The sequence below is a fragment of the Salvelinus namaycush genome, chromosome 25 (genome assembly GCF_016432855.1).
Source record: "Salvelinus namaycush isolate Seneca chromosome 25, SaNama_1.0, whole genome shotgun sequence".
Classification (NCBI taxonomy): domain Eukaryota; kingdom Metazoa; phylum Chordata; class Actinopteri; order Salmoniformes; family Salmonidae; genus Salvelinus; species Salvelinus namaycush.
Genome location: NC_052331.1, coordinates 33846779 through 33865019, shown reverse-complemented (window position 1 = coordinate 33865019; position 18241 = coordinate 33846779). Strand labels below are relative to the sequence as shown.

The following is an 18241-nucleotide window of genomic DNA, read 5'->3' as shown; positions in this document are numbered from 1 at the left end:
CTAATCAGGGCTTGTATTGCCATATACATGCTGGCCGTTGGGGTTTACGTACACATTCTGCTCCTCTCTGTCTGGGGTGTTATGTTGCGGCTTCTCATAGACGATACTACGTAGGGTAATTTGGGTGCTACGGGCGTTCAGCAGGCGCACGTCGCCGCCACAGAGGCCGGAGCGACACGTGATATGCTGGAACATCTCCCGGAAGCGGGTGGACATGAGGTTGTAGAGGATGGGGTTGACCGCCGAGCTGAGGTAGAAGAAGACCCCGGAGACGATGTGGACGTACTCGAAGATCAGGTGGTGGTGGCCAGTCCAGGAGTTTATGAAGCTCCACATGAGACGGTCAATGTGGAAGGGAGCCCAGCAGATGCCAAAAACAATCACCAGTACGCCTGCGTAGACAGTTGGACAGACAAGACAAGACATTTGCAGACTTTGAGAGCAAGAGCAATGTTTAAGTGACAATGAACATATTTAGAAACTAATCTTTTGGTTTGTACTTTAGCACAGAATTTTAAGTCCCAATTCAAAATAAATATCGGTCTATAATTTGTCGCATTTCCAGAACATCTTATCTTCTGAGAGCAAGAGCAATGGTTAAGTAACAACAGACATGTTTAGGAACGGTTGTACTTCAGCAAATCATTTTAAATCCCTATTCAATAGAGAGATCGGTCTGTAATCTGTAATTTTCTGGACATCTCCTCTCTACCCTTCAGGCACGATAGAGAAAGTGGATGAGGAACTCACAAAGCATCTTGGTGACTTGTCGGTGGCGCGCCCTCTGCTGGTGTCTGCAGTGGCGATCAGGACCAAAACCCTGCCCGGTCCCGACCCCCTGCATGCGTCTCTCCATCCTGAGCTGCAGGCCGATGCGCAGGTACAGCACAGTGATGGTGAGTATAGGCATCAGGAAGAAGACCAGCGTGGTCACTTGAATAATCAGGTTGTACATCCACATGGGCTTGACCATCATGCAGATGGCCGACTCTGGGAATTGGCGGCCAAATCGGGGCCTCAACACGGCCACACCGTGGAGGCTGGTGTTTGGCATGGCGCACACCATGGATATGACCCACAGCATCAGGATGACACGCTTGGCATGGGCGTGTGTGGCCACGTGCTTGACTTTCAGCGGGTGTAACACAGCGATGTAGCGCTCCACGCTCAGTGCCGTTACATTGAGAATGGAGGCAAAGCAGACCGTTTCAAACAGGAAGGTCTTGAAGTAACAGCCGCCGGCGCCGAACAGGAACGGGTAGTTGCTCCACATCTCGTAGAGTTCCAACGGCATACCCAGCAGTAGGACTAATAAGTCGGACACGGCCAGACTGAACAGGTAGTAATTAGTTGGCGTCCGCATCACCTTGTAGTGCACGATGACGGCGCAGGTGAGCACGTTCCCTAACACTCCCACAGCGAAGATGATGAGGAAGGTAATGCAAACCGGCAGGAAAACAGGCGACCGCTGGAAGCCTAGAAACTTCTCCAGGTACTGACTCCGATTCAGGCACGTGTCCTCCATGTCATCAGCACTGACGTTGCCCAGGGCCCAGGACACGTTCCAACCAAGCTGGTCAGGAGTGGTGGCAGGCAGACCCAGAGAGGAACAGTTATACTGAGCCATTGGTTTATGGGGACACAACACCTGAGGGGGAGAATGGAAATAATAGGAATGGAATGTTTTGCTTGGTTCAGTGTAGGTGACAGTTTAGCTGCAGTCTGAACAAACAACATTTGGCAGTTGGTGATTATGACATGCTCATATGTCAGTCATATGTCACAATGAGGGTGTCTTGTCTCGCTTCTGAATTCATCCCAGTCATCAGCAAATGAGCATCGGGGTAGGTACTGTATGTCTAATATCAATGTGTGTGCAATTACAATGCTAATTCCAGGAAATGTTATCTAACATAGCCTACTACAAGTTTGATGTAATTGAATGGTTTGCCTTGTGTGGTAGGTTTTTGTGGGTTTTGACACTTATGTAGGTGTCAAAACCAGGTTATAAAATATCACAATATACTGTATGGCACAACATTAACATGTACATTTTATTTAACAAAACGTCTATGTGTGAAAACAGTGTTACAATGTTATTTACAACAGGCTATGACAGCTGTTATGACATGGTTATGAGGTGTTATAAAGTGTTATGACGCAGCCTGGTCTCAAAAACTAGACGAAACATAGTAAATGTAAACCTGGGACATTCAAATTAGTATGAAATGTAAGGTTTGGCATGGTTATATAAGACTGAAGGTTACTTAAGGCAAAAATGAAAGGATGGTGGTTGGTCGGGATGGGTGGGCGTGTAACGCTAAGGTTGAGTATTCAGATCTCATCATTTTAGCTAATTAGCAACTTTTCAACTACTTACTACTTTTTAGCTACTTTGCAACTACTTAGCATGTTAGCTAACCCTTTCCCTAACCCTTTAACCTAACTCCTAACCTTAACCCCATAGCCTAGCTAACGTTAGCCACCTAGCTAACGTTGGCGTTAGCCACCTAGTCACCTAGCTAACGTTAGCCACAAAAAATTGGAACTCGTAACATGTCATACTTTTTTGTAAATTCATAAGATATTGTACGAATTGCAATTCGAAAGAAATATCATAGGAATTGTAATTCGGAACATATTATACAAAATGTGTGATGGACATCCACAAATGAATACATACCATATGAAACTTGACATATCATACTAAATGGATTTACACTATCGTTCAAAAGTTTGGGGTCACTTAGGGGTCATCCTTGTTTTCCATGAAACCGACATGAAATGAGTTGCAAAATGAAGAGGAAATGTAGTCAAGACGTTGACAAGGTTATAAAAAATTATTTTAATTGAAATAATAATTGTGTCCTTCAAACCTTGCTTTCGTCAAATAATCCTCCATTTGCAGCAATTACAGCCTTGCAGACCTTTGGCATTCTAGTTGTCAATTTGTTGAGGTAATCTGAAGAGATTTCATCCCATGCTTCCTGAAGCCTCTCCCACAAGTTGGATTGGCTTGATGGGCACTTCTTATGTACCATACGGTCAAGCTGCTCCCACAAAAGGTCAATAGGGTTGAGATCCGGTGACTGTGCTGGCCACTCCATTATAGACAGAATACCAGCTGACTGCTTCTTCCCTAAATAGTTATTGTATAGTTTGGAGCTGTGCCTTGAGTTATTGTCCTGTTGTAGGAAGAAATTGGCTCCAATTAAGCGCCGTCCACAGAGTTATACCCTTTCTTCTTCAAGATCCCTTTTACCCTGTACAAATCTCCCACTTTACCACCACCAAAGCACCCTCAGACCATCACATTGCCTCCACCATGCTTGACAGATGGCGTCGAGTACTCCTCCAGCATCTTTTCATTTTCTCTACATCTCACGAATGTTCTTTGTGATCCGAACACCTCAAACTTAGATTCGTCTGTCCATAACACTTTTTTCCAATCTTCCTCTGTCCAGTGTTTGTGTTCTTTTGCCCATCTTCATCTTTTCTTTTTATTGGGCAGTTTGAGATATGGCTTTTTATTTGCAATTCTGCCTAGAAGGCCAGCATCCCGGAGTTGCCTCTTCACTGTTGAGACTGGTGTTTTGCGGGTACTATTTAATGAAGCTTCCAGTTGAGGACTTGTGAGGCGTCTGTTTCTCAAACTAGACATTCGAATGTACTTGTCCTCTTGCTCAGTTGTGCACCGGGGCCTTCCACTCCTCTTTTTATTCTGGTTAGAGACAGTTTGCGTTGTTCTGTGAAGGGAGTACTACACAGCGTTGTACGAGATCTTCAGTTTTTTGGCAATTTCTCTTATGGAATAGCCTTCATTTCTCAGAATAAGAACGTACTGACAATTTTCAGAAGAAAGGTCTTTGTTTCTGGCCATTTTGAGACTGTAATCGAATCCACAAATGCTGATGCTCCAAATACTCAACTAGTCTAAAGAAGGCCAGTTTTATTGTTTCTTTAATCAGCACAACAGTTTTCAGCTGTGCTAACATAATTGTAAAAGGGTTTTCTAATGATCAATTAGCCTTTTAAAATGATCAACTTGGATTAGCTAACACAATGTGCCATTGGAACACAAGTGATGTTTGCTGATAATGGGCCTCTGTACGCCTATGTAGATATTCCATTAAAAATCTGTCGTTTCCAGCTACAATAGTCATTTACAACATTAACAATTTCTACACTGTATTTCTGATCAATTTGATGTTATTTTAATGGACAAAAAATTAGCTTTTCTTTAAAAAACAAGGACATTTCTAAGTGACCCTAAACTTTTGAACGGGAGTGTACCTACAGAATAATACGTAGCTAAGTGTAACGCACGTCGTCGGGAGAAGGAGAAGAGGACCAGGGTGCAGTGTTCATACTATTTAATAAAATACGCAACACTTGACAAAACAACAAACACGACAAACGAACAGTCCTGAAAGGTGAAACAAACACTAAACAGGAAACAACCACCCACAAACACAGGTGGGAACAGGCTACCTAAGTATGATTCTCAATCAGAGACAACGATAGACAGCTGCCTCTGATTGAGAACCATACCAGGCCAAACACACAGAAATACATAACAAGGACAACATAGAACACCAGACATAGAATGCCCACCCAAACTCACGCCCTGACCAACCAAAATAGAGACATAAAAAGGATCTCTACGGTCAGGGTGTGACACTAAGCTTCAAATAAAGTGTTACCGATTTATTTTATTTTATGATTTCTCCATATTTCATTGTTGCCCATAATACAGGTTGAAACTGATTTAATATCGGAAGATTACAAATGTGTTACCCTCAGGGGTTTTGCATGTTACAATTTTTTTCATGAACAACAGAACACGGTATGATTGAATCAAGTGGCACAATAGATACATTTTGGAGGAGCCATTAACTTGTGATTGCATACCTCTTCTGTAATGTGATGCCTTGCTATGCCCTCATCCATTTAGAAAACCTTTCATGCACCAACCAATGTACTGAATGGATCAAAAAAATGATACTTTTTTACTGACAGAAAAGGAACAGAATTGTTTATTTACTTTCCCATTTAAAATGTATTTTTTAAAATGTGTTATGCTACATTTCATACTGAATGAATATAGCAAAATGTTGGCGCTGGTGTTGTATTTTCCTCTTCCAAGTGAGATTGATTGATTTCAGAAGATAGAACCTTTCATGAAGGTTCTATCCATCTTGTCTCTCTAATAGCGCTTTGCTAACACACATTGCAAAATGTAACACAGGTGGTTCAGTGAACCAAGCTCGAATGATGGTTCATTCTTGCATGAGAACTTGTTGGCTCACAGGAGACCTCGGTTATATTGGTGGCGTGACCTGGTTCTCCTGGCAGTGTTAGCCTTCTGTGCTAAAGCCAATGTCCCAGACAAGGTTACTCGTCACATGAACTTGGTTCACCAGACTGAACAAAAATATAAACGCAACATGTAAAGTGTTGTTCCCATGTTTCATGAGCTGAAATAAAAGATCCCAAAAATGTTCCATATGCACAAAAGGCTTATTTGGCACACCTGCGCCCGCTCCCCCTCCCTGGCGCTCGAAAGCGGCAGGTTCCTCAGCATTACGCAATCCTGCCACCATCATTACGCACACCTTCCTTCCCCCGTTACGCGCATCAGCAATTATTGGACTCACCTTGACTCAATCACCTGTGTCATTACCAAGCTCTGTTCCCCGCTTCAGGATTAATTGTAGTATGTCGTTGTGTTACCCGTGTGCTGACGCTGTTCCTGTCTTGTTCTATATCTGTTTCTTATTTAAATGTTGACTCCGTACCTGCTTCTCTACTCCAGCGTTGGTTCTTACATTATTACTCTCAAATGTGGTGTACACATTTGTTTACATGCCTGTTAGTGAGCATTTCTCCTTTGCCAAGATAATCCATCCACCTGACAAGTGTGGCATATCAAGAAGCTGATTAAACAGCATGATCATTACACAGGAGAACCTTGTGCTGGGGACAACAAAAGGCCATTCTAAAATGTGTAGATTTGTCACACAACACAATGCCACAGATGTCTCAAGATTTGAGGGAGTGTGCAATTGGCATACTGACTGCAGGAATGTCCACCAGTGCTGTTGCCAGAGAATGTAATGTTAATTTCTCTACCATAAGCCGCCTCCATCATTTTAGAGAGTTTGGTACGTACAAACGGCCTCACAACCGCAGACCACGTGTATGGCGTCGTGTGGGCGAGCGGTTTGCTGATGTCAACGTTGTGAACAAAGTGCCCCATGATGGAGGTGGAGTTATGATATGGGCAGGCATAAGCTAAAGACGATGAACACAATTACACTTTATCGATGGCAATTTGAATGCACAGAGATACTGTGACGAGATCCTGAGGCCCATTGTCGTGTCTTTCATCCGCCACCATCACCTCATGTTTCAGCATGATAATGCACAGCCCCATGTCGCAAGGATCTGTACACAATTCCTGGAAGTTGAAAATATCCCAGTTCTTCCATGGCCTGCATACTCACCAGACATGTCACCCATTGAGTATGTTTGGGATGCTTTGGATCGAAGTGTACATCGGCGTGATCCAGTTCTCACCAATATCCAGCAACATCGTACAGCTATTGAGGAGGAGTGGGACAACATGCCACAGGCCACAATCAACAGCCTGATCAACTATATGCGAAGCCCATACCTTAAAAAATAAGTATCTGTGACCGACCTGTCATAAATCATCATTACATTTTTCTAAACAAAGCTAAAAGATCCAAATGGATTTGTCACTCCAAATAACCAATATAAACTATTATAATCATAACAATAACATAACAATAACAATTCAGTTAAAATATTTGGCTCCAAACCAGCCACGGATCCAACTGCATAAACACAGCCTGGTCAAAGTCATGATTAATTCAAAACAACCACCTACTGCTCTCTCCCATCCAAATTTATATCAAGTTCAAGATAATTAGCTATGAGAGGTATTAAAATACATACATGAAAATGGATATAAAAATATGACTATTCCCATATTATTTATACTGTATAGATGTAGAAAGTATACGGGTCATTTTGACATTCTTTTAGCGATATAGGTACTATAAACAGTGTTGAACCCATAGCTGTATATGTTTGTATAATTTGGGAAAGTACAGTGGGCCTGTTTCTTGTCTTTGTCTAACAAGAACCACTAATGGACACTAATGCACCTTTTTTTTATGGACATTTGTTTATAATAAGCATTCATGGTAGTCATTGCAGAATGTTCTTCCATAGTCATGTGCCATGGATGGAAAGATGGAAAACTTACCTTGTCCTTTTTAAATGTCCTCTTCTTATTTCTCTTCAGACACGGATGTATGTAAAGGAGAGGGAAAAAGGTCGCAAATTGATGTTTGTCATTTGTCCTCCACTGCTTGGATTTCAACTTTGCAACGATTACGTCTTCCTATACTTTACCGGTTTGAATCCCCATGTTAAAATCTCCTGAACTGCCGGAGTGAAGACAAAGAGCGCTGCTCGCTCCTCTCAGTCTTCATGAATTGGAGAGCATAGCACCAAAAATATCATCTCTCTCTCCCCAATTCTTTTTCTCTGGGAGAGTAAATGATGCTCAGCTCTCTGTTCTCCTCCTCCCTCTGGTCTCATCCCCTATGTACATCTCCTAACTGCACCACACACCTTGTAAGATTGAGTCCTTGACCTGCAGTGAACCAATGACTGTGCCAATTGACGTCTGATGTAGTGATGTCTGATAGAGCTTTTGTTCACAGTGGCAACCAATTTAAAAAAGGTTCCACTTTTATTACCCCACTACACACACACACACACACACACACACACACACACACACACACACACACACACACACACACACACACACACACACACACACACACACACACACACACACACAGAGCCCGGCCCCAGTTAAAAGGGCAGTGATGTCACACACAAAAATAGAGTTTACCTAGACAAGATGGCCTCTATTATTTTACCTCTTCAACACGTTGTCCAGGGTGAAAGCTAATGCTCCGACTAAATACTCACCCAATGACCGCTTCTATACAACAACAGCCAAATAAATAAACAAGAGAAGAAGACGTGAACTGTAAAACATCAATCGTGAAAATGCTTAGAAAAAAGTTGTCTCTGTACTGCAAGCCCAATGTTCCGTTTTAAATATCACTTAAACACTAATTTAAAACACTTAAGTCCACCGTATGCTGAGGTGATGTGGACATAATGTACCTGATACCTTAATATTACTAATATTTGGTGCGGCAGGTAGCCTAGTGGTTAGAGTGTTGGGCAAATCCCAGAGCTGACAAGGTAAACATCTGTCGTTCTGCCTCTGAACAAGGCAGCTAACCTACTGTTCCCGGTAGGCCGTCTTTGTAAATAAGAATTTGTTCTTAACTGACTTGCCTAGTTAAATAAAGGTTAAAAAAGTAACAACATGTGGATAAAGTCAAGCTGTGTGAATACTTTCTGAAGGCACTGTATCTATTTACTCCTGCAGAAAAGTGAATAATTTTTTGGGAGTGAACGAGGAAGGACAGGTACTGAAGGTTTCCTGAAAAGAACCCACTGAGATAGTTTGTGAGACATCTTAGATCACCGGATAACAATGACACCAGTGATGTAGTGGTAAAAAAAAAATTGGTGCTTAATTTAAAGTAACAATCCCCTATAATTTCAATTCATTTTTTCACGTTCGGTGGGAAAGCGATCACACAAAAGGCATTTACGTGCGTTTACCCTCCACTACACAACAGAATGACACCTATTTATTTCACAACAATGACATAGTTTGTGGGAGACATGTCCAACAAATTACATTTCTCTCACCACATCCTCAGTGCATGGGGTCTGATGTACAATGTTAGTCCTATTCCAACCATCACATTTCAAATTTAAAGGGATAGTTCGGATACCACGTTTATGTACTTGAATGCAGATTGAAGGAAGTTGCTAACTAGCATTAGCGCAATTGCTAGAGCTGTTCCTCTAGACTTCCAGTCATTGCGCTAATGCTAGTTAGCTTAGGTTCTAAAAAACTACCTCTTAACTTCCTTCATATCAAATCAAATATTTATTTGTCACATGCGCCGAATACAACAGGTGTAGACCTTCCAGTGAAATGCTTACTTACAAGCCCTTAACCAACAATGCAGTTTTAAGAAAACCCCCCAAAAAGTAAGAGATAAAAAAAACAAATCATTAAGGAGCAGCATTGTCTAGGTAGCCATTTGATTAGATTTTCAGGAGTGTAATGGTTTGGCAGTGGAACCTGTTTAGAAGCTTCTTGAAGCTAGACTTGGCGCTCCGGTACTGTTTTCCCGTGCGGTAGCAGAGAGAACAGTCTATGACTAGGGTGGCCTGAGTCTTTGACAATTTTTAGGGCCTTCCTCTGACACCGCCTGGTATAGAGGTCCTGGATGGCAGGAAGCTTGGCCCCGGTGATGTACTGGGCCGTACGCACTACCTTCTGTAGTGCCTTGCGGTCGGAGGCCGAGCAGTTGCCATACCAGGCAGTGATGCAATCCGTCAGGATGCTCTCGATGATGCAGCTGTAAAACCTTTTGAGGATCTGAGGACCCATGCCAAGTCTTTTCAGTCTCCTGAGGGGGAATAGGTTTTGTTGTGCTCTCTTCACGACTGTCTTGATGTGCTTGGACTATGTTAGTTTGTTGGTGATGTGGACGTCAAGGAACTTGAAGCTCTCAACCTGCTCCACTACATCCCCGTCAATGAGAATAGGGGCATCCTCGGTCCTCCTTTTCCTTTGTCTTGATCACGTTGAGGGAGAGGTTGTTGTCTTTGCACCACACGGTCAGGTCTCTGACCTCTTCCCTATATGCTGTCTCATCGTTGTCGGTGATCAGGCCTACCACTGTTTGTTGTGTCATCAGCAAACTTAATGATGGTGTTGGAGTTGTGCCTGGCCGTGCAGTCATGAGTGAACAGGGAGTACAGGAGGGGACTGAGTACGCACCCCTGAGGGGCCCCTGTGTTGAGGATCAGCGTGGTGGATGTGTTGTTACCTACCCTTACCACCTGGGGTCAGCCCGTCAGGAAGTCTAGGATCCAGTTGCTGAGGGAGGAGTTTAGTCCCAGGGTCCTTAGCTTAGTGATGGTGTTGAACGCTGAGCCGTAGTCAATGAATAGCATTCTCACATAGGTGTTCCTTTTGTCAAGGTGGGAAAGGGCAGTGTGGAGTGCAGTAGAGATTGCATAATCTGTGTATCTGTTGGGGTGGTATGCACATTGGAGTGGGTCTATGGTTTCTGAGATAATGGTGTTGATGTGAGCCATGACCAGCCTTTCAAAGTATGGCTACAGACTGTAAGCATGGCTACAGACGTGAGTGCTACGGGTCGGTAGTCATTTAGGCAGGTTACCTTAGTGTTCTTGGGCACAGGGACTATGCTGGTCTGCTTGAAACATGTTGGTATTACAGACTCGGACAGGGAGAGGTTGAAAATGTCAGTGAAGACACTTTCCAATTGGTCAGCGCATGCTCGCAGTACATGTCCTGGTAATCTGTCTGGCTTAGCGGCCTTGTGAATGTTGACCTGTTTAAAGGTCTTACTCACATCAGTTGCGGACAGCGTGATCACACAGTCATCCGGACCAGCTGATGCTCTCATGCATGTTTAAGTGTTATTTGCCTCGAAGCGAGCATAGAAGTTATTTAGCTCATCTGGTAGGCTTGTGTCACTGGACGCAGATACATAAAAATGGTATCCATGAGTTAATCTGACTAGGTAAAGGGCCTCATTGCCCAAATCAGTATGGCACATAGCCTGGCAGTTATACCAGACTGAACGCTACGTTCACCACTGGTCTGGTTTAACCAGGCTAAGTATAGCGTATCACGACTAGAAATCCCATAACTTATGCAAGAACCCCCTATCAAGTCTAGAGCTTCTAAGAAATTATCCTATGTTTCTCTCTTCCTGTTTTCCTCTTGTCTCAAGTGCCGGCGGAAGCCACTTAATGGCCAGGCCGTCATTGTAAATATAAGTTAATTAACTTGCCTGGATAAATAAATGTTGACTCGACTGCATAAATAAAATTTTACATAAACAAATAAAATAAACATACCAAAAAACAAGGGTCTCAGCCGGCACCCTAATTGTGGCTAAATGACGTGACAGCCAGTCGTAGTCTGGCGCTGCAGCACAGGATTAAGACCTAGTGATTGAATACACGTAACTATGTACAGAACTGAGGGTGAGTGGAGATAACGAGACTTGTGTTTGTAGGCACCCATGGTCCTACTGGGCAGAATGAAATCACACACGGATATGCAGAGAGGTTTATTGTTTTGTAAGGGGTTTAGTTTTTTAAATCAAATTGTATTGATTCTGGTTCATCCATTTCCATGGCTGCCATGTAATCATGCAGGTCTGGCCTTTTTGGAACTCCTGAATGGGATGGTCCCCAGCAAACACACAACCACCATGCAATGTTTTATCAACGTTGACTCTGAGTTCAAGACCTCAGGCAGTCTCCGCCCCGTAACTCCTAGGAATGAACTAGACACTGCTCTAGACCCGGTTCAATATTGTATACGTGCCAACTTCTCTATCATTGTCATGCCACACATTTTTTATTTATTTAACCTTTATTTAACTAGGCAAGTCAGTTAAGAACAAATTCTTAGGCTTGGCACCTAAAACCCTCACAAACTTTTACAGATGCACAATTGAGAGCATCCTGTAGGGCTGTATCACCGCCTGGTACGGCAACTGTACCGCCCGCAACCGCAGGGCTCTCCAGAGCGTGGTGTGGTCTGCCCAACACATCACCAGGGACAAACTACCTCGTGGTAGGCGGCATCGCCATGCTGTCAGCAGTACCAACACACTGGCCCAGGGGTTTCTCCAAATAGTAAATCTCAAGGCTAACCACTGGGTCACGATAAGTAACCTCCGCTGCCAGGTAGGTACTGTTAAGGTGTATGACTCCAGTGGTCATGACAGCACCCTGGAGTTTCTCTCACAACTCACCTCTCTCATCTTTTCTTGGGACCATCCCTTACCTCCCTCATCAACCCCACTGACATAACAAATTTGACAGGTGAAAATGTAGATTTCCACATAAATAGACATACACCAATGTAGCTGCTATTCATGTATAATCACATGATTCTGACATGCAAAAACTTGGTATATTTGGAAAGAGGACATCATTGAAATGATCAGAAGGTAGATATGAGTTACATAGTTCTGAAAGACAAGATCAATGATGATTCGAGCTGGAAACACATCAAATGGCCTCCACAACATGTGAACAATATCAGAAGAAAAATGGGATTGATAGACTTAACTAGAAATGGTCAGATATTTTAGTAAGTGGTATCAAGTGTGGTCACGGGACGTTTCTAAGTGTCCCTAAACTTTTGAAAAGTGGCATATGTCTGTAAATTAGATAATTCCAGTGCTATTACATATTTGCAATCCCTAAATGCTATTTGTTCAGTATAAAAACAACATTTTTACCATAGCAACTTCACTCAAACATTGTGGTGGTGGTGTTATGGGGTATGCAGGGTACACAAGTGTCCTTTCAACCTCTCCAAAGTGTCCGAATGTGGTAATTGCAGTTTTTCAACACTGGATGTGCCTAAAAGTCATTGTTCACTATAAAAACCTCTCTGAAACATTGTGCTGGTGTCAGGGGACATACAGGGGATATGGATGTCTACGGCACATAAGCAGGCAACATCATATTTTTGATGCGCAGATATATTCAATGTTGCCATTAAGTCATACATCATCAAATAACATTGGTAATAGGCTAGATTTGTTCCTACCAACCCAAGGATTCATTTCATACCCTCCCATGTAGCTAGAACTCAAACACAGACGAAAATGGAAGCTTACCTTGTAAAATGTTTGGTGAAAACGTTGTGTAAAATAAATATTTTGACTCTCGGGGAAGGTGATCAATAATGGTAGGTCACAGGCAGACAAAACAGATATCCTCATGATCTGTGGAGTCATGGCTTTCGGTGTGTATCAATGTATGCCTATATATGGTAGTAAGTCATACCACAGATTTGAAGGCACCGATCAATAGCCAAGATACTTGGCTTTCCACAGACACCCTGCTTTTGCAGATAGGGACTACCATTCTCATACCACTCTATTGAATAAAGAACATCAAATAGGGTCCCCAAATATGTGGACTACATTTAAGAGGTTGAGGTGTATGACTCCACTGATCATGACACCACCCTAGTTTCTCTCACAACTCACCTCTCTCATCTTTTCCTGGGACCATCCTTTACCTCCCTCATCAACCCAACTGACATTTAACATAAGACAGGTATCCTTTCTTTTCTGTCTGCCATTAACATTATTGTATGTCTAATCAAACATTTACATTAAATCATTCAAAGCTGTATTTTTACATACCTGATCAACCTGTAACCTGTGTTTGCTTGTTTACGTCTCTGTCTCCTACCCTGTTCCCTTCACTCTGTTCCTGTTCTCCAGGACCTAGGGCAGGGGTACTCAACTACTATTTGAGAAGGTCCAGTGACAAAAATTTCCTAGGTGGCAAAGGTCCGGATGGATATTGTTCTTTATCGGCGCTGTGGTACAGCTTAGTAACAGTCGTCAAGAAAAAATAAAAATCTGCCTGTTGAGAGCAAGTGACAGGCAAAACCTCTCACCCACACAGAACCCACCTCCTCTCTATTCCACACACCAGAATTCAGTATTTCAGTCCATGATTGCCATGTGAGTGTACATCAAATCTGTGAAAGTAAATTGACCTACCTGTACCAAATAAATATCAAAGTTTATACAGTGCATTTGGAAAGAATTCAGAACTATTGACTTTTTCCACGTTTTATTTTTGCCTTATTCTAAAATTGATAACATTTTTGTTTTTCATCAATCTACACACACTACCCCATAATGAAAAAGCAAAAACAGTTTTTTTGAATTTTTTTCAAAAAAACAAAAACAGAAATATCACATTTAAGTATTCAGACCCTTTACTCAGGACTTTGTTGAAGTACTTTTGGCAGCGATTACAGCCTTGAGTCTTCTTGGGTATGACGCTACAAGCTTGCAGATCCTCTCAAACTCTGTCAGGTTGGATGGAGAGCATTATCAGGTCTCTCCAGAGATGTTCAAACGGGCTCAAGTCTGGGCTCTGGTTGGGCCACTCAAGGATATTCAGAGACTTGTCCCGAAGTCAATCCTGCATTGTCTTGGCTGTGTACTTAGGGTTGTTGTCCTGTTGGAAGGTGAACATTTGCCCCAGTCTGAGGTTCTGAGCTCTCTGGAGCAGGTTTTCATCAAGGATCTCTCTGTACATTGCTTCATTCTTCTAGGCCTATGTCCTCAGATACCCCCTCAATTCAAGCCCTGCTTTTAACCAGAAGACAACTCCACAGAAATTGATAGCCTAAGGATTGCATGGTGACTGTGATTGTGTCTGTTAAACCGGTAAACTTAAGGTAAACTGGAAACTCGGGGGGGGGGGGGGAATAGGTCTTATCATGACATCAGTGATTTTCAGGTCAGAAAGTCAGAGAAAGGTGTTTCTGAATTGTAATTCGGAGTTGGATGACTGTTACAAAAAAAAATCCCAGTCTAAGCAATTTTTTTCCCCTGAGTTCACAGTTGTCTTAAATACACTGAAGTCAGAGATTGACGAGTTCCGAGTTGTTTTGAATGCTCCACTAGAGACTTAGGCTACCTCTTATCTCTGAATTGGGCTACCTCCAACAATTTTTTATTGACTTCTCTATGGGGGCATCTATTGGAATTACCTTTCTGGGCTCAGCGTTAGTTAAACTGCAGTACCACCAGTCTCCTTTGGGTACATAGGATGGCATACTTCCTAACCGGAACCCTGGCCCCTTGATGGATTCGCGCCCATCCTCCACTCATTTCAGTGATCTGCTCAGCAGCCAAGCCAGCATTTGCCTTGCAGTCAGGCCGGACTCATTCCATTTCAGATACACATGTACTGTATCTTCCGGAATGGAATGCCCCCCACTGGTGTGATGCCCCTCCCATCCTTGAAAGAAAAGCTGTTTGCAAACAAACACGTATTCTAGTAACTACCTATTTTCACAACTTGACTCCAGCGAGCAACAAGCACGTAGCAAACACAGAGTTTAGAGTCAGAAGGTAAAATGAGGTTAAGGTAGATAATCAATGTATGATTTCTTGTTGTAAAGAAGCTAAAGTTTGTTTTAGTGACCAATGACCATGCATTGCATTAAAATGTCCCAACAAAACAATCTAGTTCAAGTAGATTATTTCCCCATGAGATAGCTATGATATTTTGCACTGCAGAATCTCTCAATGCTGTGTGCAACTGCACACCCTTATAATGGTGCACTGTGCAATGTGTGCATAATCGAAAAAGCACAGTTGCTAACATTGCAATTATTGAAATTTAACTCACTTGACTGTTGTAAAAAAAAGTGTAAACAAAAGTTATCTTAACGCATTGCATTATCCTGGCTGAAGTTAGTCTTAACGCATTGCATTATCCTGGCTGAAGTTAGTCTTAACGCATTGCATTATGCTGGCTGAAGTTAGTCTTAACGCATTGCATTACGCTGGCTGAAGTTAGTCTTAACGCATTGCATTATCCTGGCTGAAGTTAGTCTTAACGCATTGCATTATCCTGGCTGAAGTTAGTCTTAACGCATTGCATTATGCTGGCTGAAGTTAGTCTTAACGCATTGCATTATCCTGGCTGAAGTTATCTTAACGCATTGCATTATGCTGGCTGAAGTTAGTCTTAACGCATTGCATCATGCTGGCTGAAGTTAGTCTTAACGCATTGCATTACGCTGGCTGAAGTTAGTCTTAACGCATTGCATTATGCTGGCTGAAGTTAGTCTTAACGCATTGCATTATCCTGGCTGAAGTTAGTCTTAACGCATTGCATTACGCTGGCTGAAGTTAGTCTTAACGCATTGCATTATGCTGGCTGAAGTTAGTCTTAACGCATTGCATTATCCTGGCTGAAGTTAGTCTTAACGCATTGCATTATCCTGGCTGAAAGTTAGTCTTAACGCATTGCATTACGCTGGCTGAAGTTAGTCTTAACGCATTGCATTACGCTGGCTGAAGTTAGTCTTAACACATTGCATTATCCTGGCTGAAGTTAGTCTTAACGCATTGCATTATCCTGGCTGAAGTTAGTCTTAACGCATTGCATTATCCTGGCTGAAGTTAGTCTTAACGCATTGCATTATGCTGGCTGAGGTTAGTCTTAACGCATTGCATTATCCTGGCTGAAGTTATCTTAACGCATTGCATTATCCTGGCTGAAGTTAGTCTTAACGCATTGCATTATCCTGGCTGAAGTTAGTCTTAACGCATTGCATTATGCTGGCTGAAGTTAGTCTTAACGCATTGCATTATCCTGGCTGAAGTTAGTCTTAACGCATTGCATTACGCTGGCTGAAGTTAGTCTTAACGCATTGCATTACGCTGGCTGAAGTTAGTCTTAACGCATTGCATTACGCTGGCTGAAGTTAGTCTTAACGCATTGCATTACGCTGGCTGAAGTTAGTCTTAACGCATTGCATTACGCTGGCTGAAGTTAGTCTTAACGCATTGCATTATCCTGGCTGAAGTTAGTCTTAACGCATTGCATTACGCTGGCTGAAGTTAGTCTTAACGCATTGCATTACGCTGGCTGAACAAAACAAGCAAATTGAATAGATTATTTTGCCTAAATAAATAGGATTTTCTGCAGAATCTCTCAGAAGCTACAGTACACGCAGCAGTGCATATGCACACTCTATATTCATTGGGGTGCACAACTACCTCTGTCTCAGGTCAGAATGAATGTTCATCAATATTTCTCAAACATCAAATTTCGAAGTTGTTGCAAACGTCAAATTTCTAGGTGTTTAAGGTTAAGTTAATACCTTAACTACGAATGTTTAAGGTTGGGGTTAAGTTTAGGCATTAACTCTGAATGGTTAAGGTTTGGGAGAGGTTTAAAACAAAAATCTCAAAAAATGACTTTCTGTTGCTGGATTTGGACTTGCAAGCTTTGGAATCAGATGCAAATGCTTCGACACATCCACCATCCACATGTCATCTGGAGCAGTCCTCAGACATGGATGGACGTCAAATACTGACTTGTATCACGGGTGACCTGGTTGCAATGTGTGCATTAGTGAAAGCAGAGTAGCTTGCATTGCAATTGAACTACAACTCACCACTTTTGTTTATTATTTTTTAGATGGAAATACAGGTAAAGTTTTGTTGTGGTGGTGTGGTCTAATCCATGCATTCATTAAATGTACAACGCCTGGGGACAAGGTTACGTGCTACGTGCATAATCATCCATGTTTCTCCCATTTTTATTCTTGTTACACTCAGTGTCAGTGAGTAGTCTCAGCCTAGTCTGTCTATACATGCCTCCACCAGGTCATTGTAACAGAAAAAGCAGAAACAAGGGATACAAACAGTGTTTGAGCGATATGTACAAAGAATTACAGATAGACAGAGAAGCTTTGAAAAACCTTCCTTCCAAATGATTGTAACAGAAAAATATGTTCAGACGCTCTGGTTGTTGAAATCACGATTGGGGAGGTAAATAAAGGAGAGACAGAAAAAATGTCAAATAAAGAGTCCAGATATATGCCTTTTCTTTGGACATCATGCCACTGAGCTGGAACTTCTGTCGCACTGCACTGAGCTGGAACTTCTGTCCCACTGCACCGAGCTGGAACTTCTGTCCCACTGCACTGAGCTGGAACTTCTGTCGCACTGCACTGAGCTGGAACTTCTGTCGCACTGCACTGAGCTGGAACTTCTGTCCCACTGCACCGAGCTGGAACTTCTGTCCCACTGCACCGAGCTGGAATTTCTGTCCCACTGCACCGAGCTGGAACTTCTGTCCCACTGCACTGAGCTGGAACTTCTGTCCCACTGCACTGAGCTGGAACTTCTGTCCCACTGCACTTGAAAGAATCATGGAGTCCTAGTTAAATGTGATTGCTGAACTGTCAAGTCTACTCTCGCTCCCCCTCTCTGGCGCTCGTTGTCGCCAGTTTACGCATTATTACGCACACCTGCCACCATCGTTACGCGTACCTGCGCCTCATGAGTCTCACCTGGACTCCATCACCTTCCTGATTACCTCCCCTATATCTGTCACTCCCTTTGGTTCTTTCTCCAGGTGTTATTGACTCTGTTTCTGTTTCATGTCTGTACGCTACTCGTGTTTCTTGTTTTGTTCCATGCTTGTT

The 18241-nt window shown here is 42.7% G+C and overlaps 1 protein-coding gene across 1 annotated transcript; it reads right to left on the bottom strand.

Annotated features, from left to right (window-relative positions):
- LOC120019906 (neuromedin-U receptor 1-like) lies at positions 1-17967 on the bottom strand. The gene is made up of 3 exons (XM_038963316.1): positions 17635-17967; positions 751-1648; positions 1-392 (listed from the first exon to the last, which is right to left on the bottom strand). Exons 1-3 carry the CDS (start codon positions 17965-17967, stop codon positions 1-3), a joined length of 1623 nt encoding a protein of 540 aa, XP_038819244.1.
- Between the last annotated feature and the right edge of the window lie 274 nt (positions 17968-18241).

Coding starts and splice junctions, on each gene's coding strand:
- LOC120019906 (XM_038963316.1), bottom strand. CDS start 17,967: ATGATTCTTTCAAGTGCAGTGGGACAGAAGTTCCAGCTCAGTGCAGTG. Junction 1,649..17,634: donor GCATGATGTCCAAAGAAAAG/GCATATATCTGG, acceptor TCTCCCCCTCAG/GTGTTGTGTCCCCATAAACC. Junction 393..750: donor ACAAGTCACCAAGATGCTTT/GTGAGTTCCTCA, acceptor CTGTCTACGCAG/GCGTACTGGTGATTGTTTTT.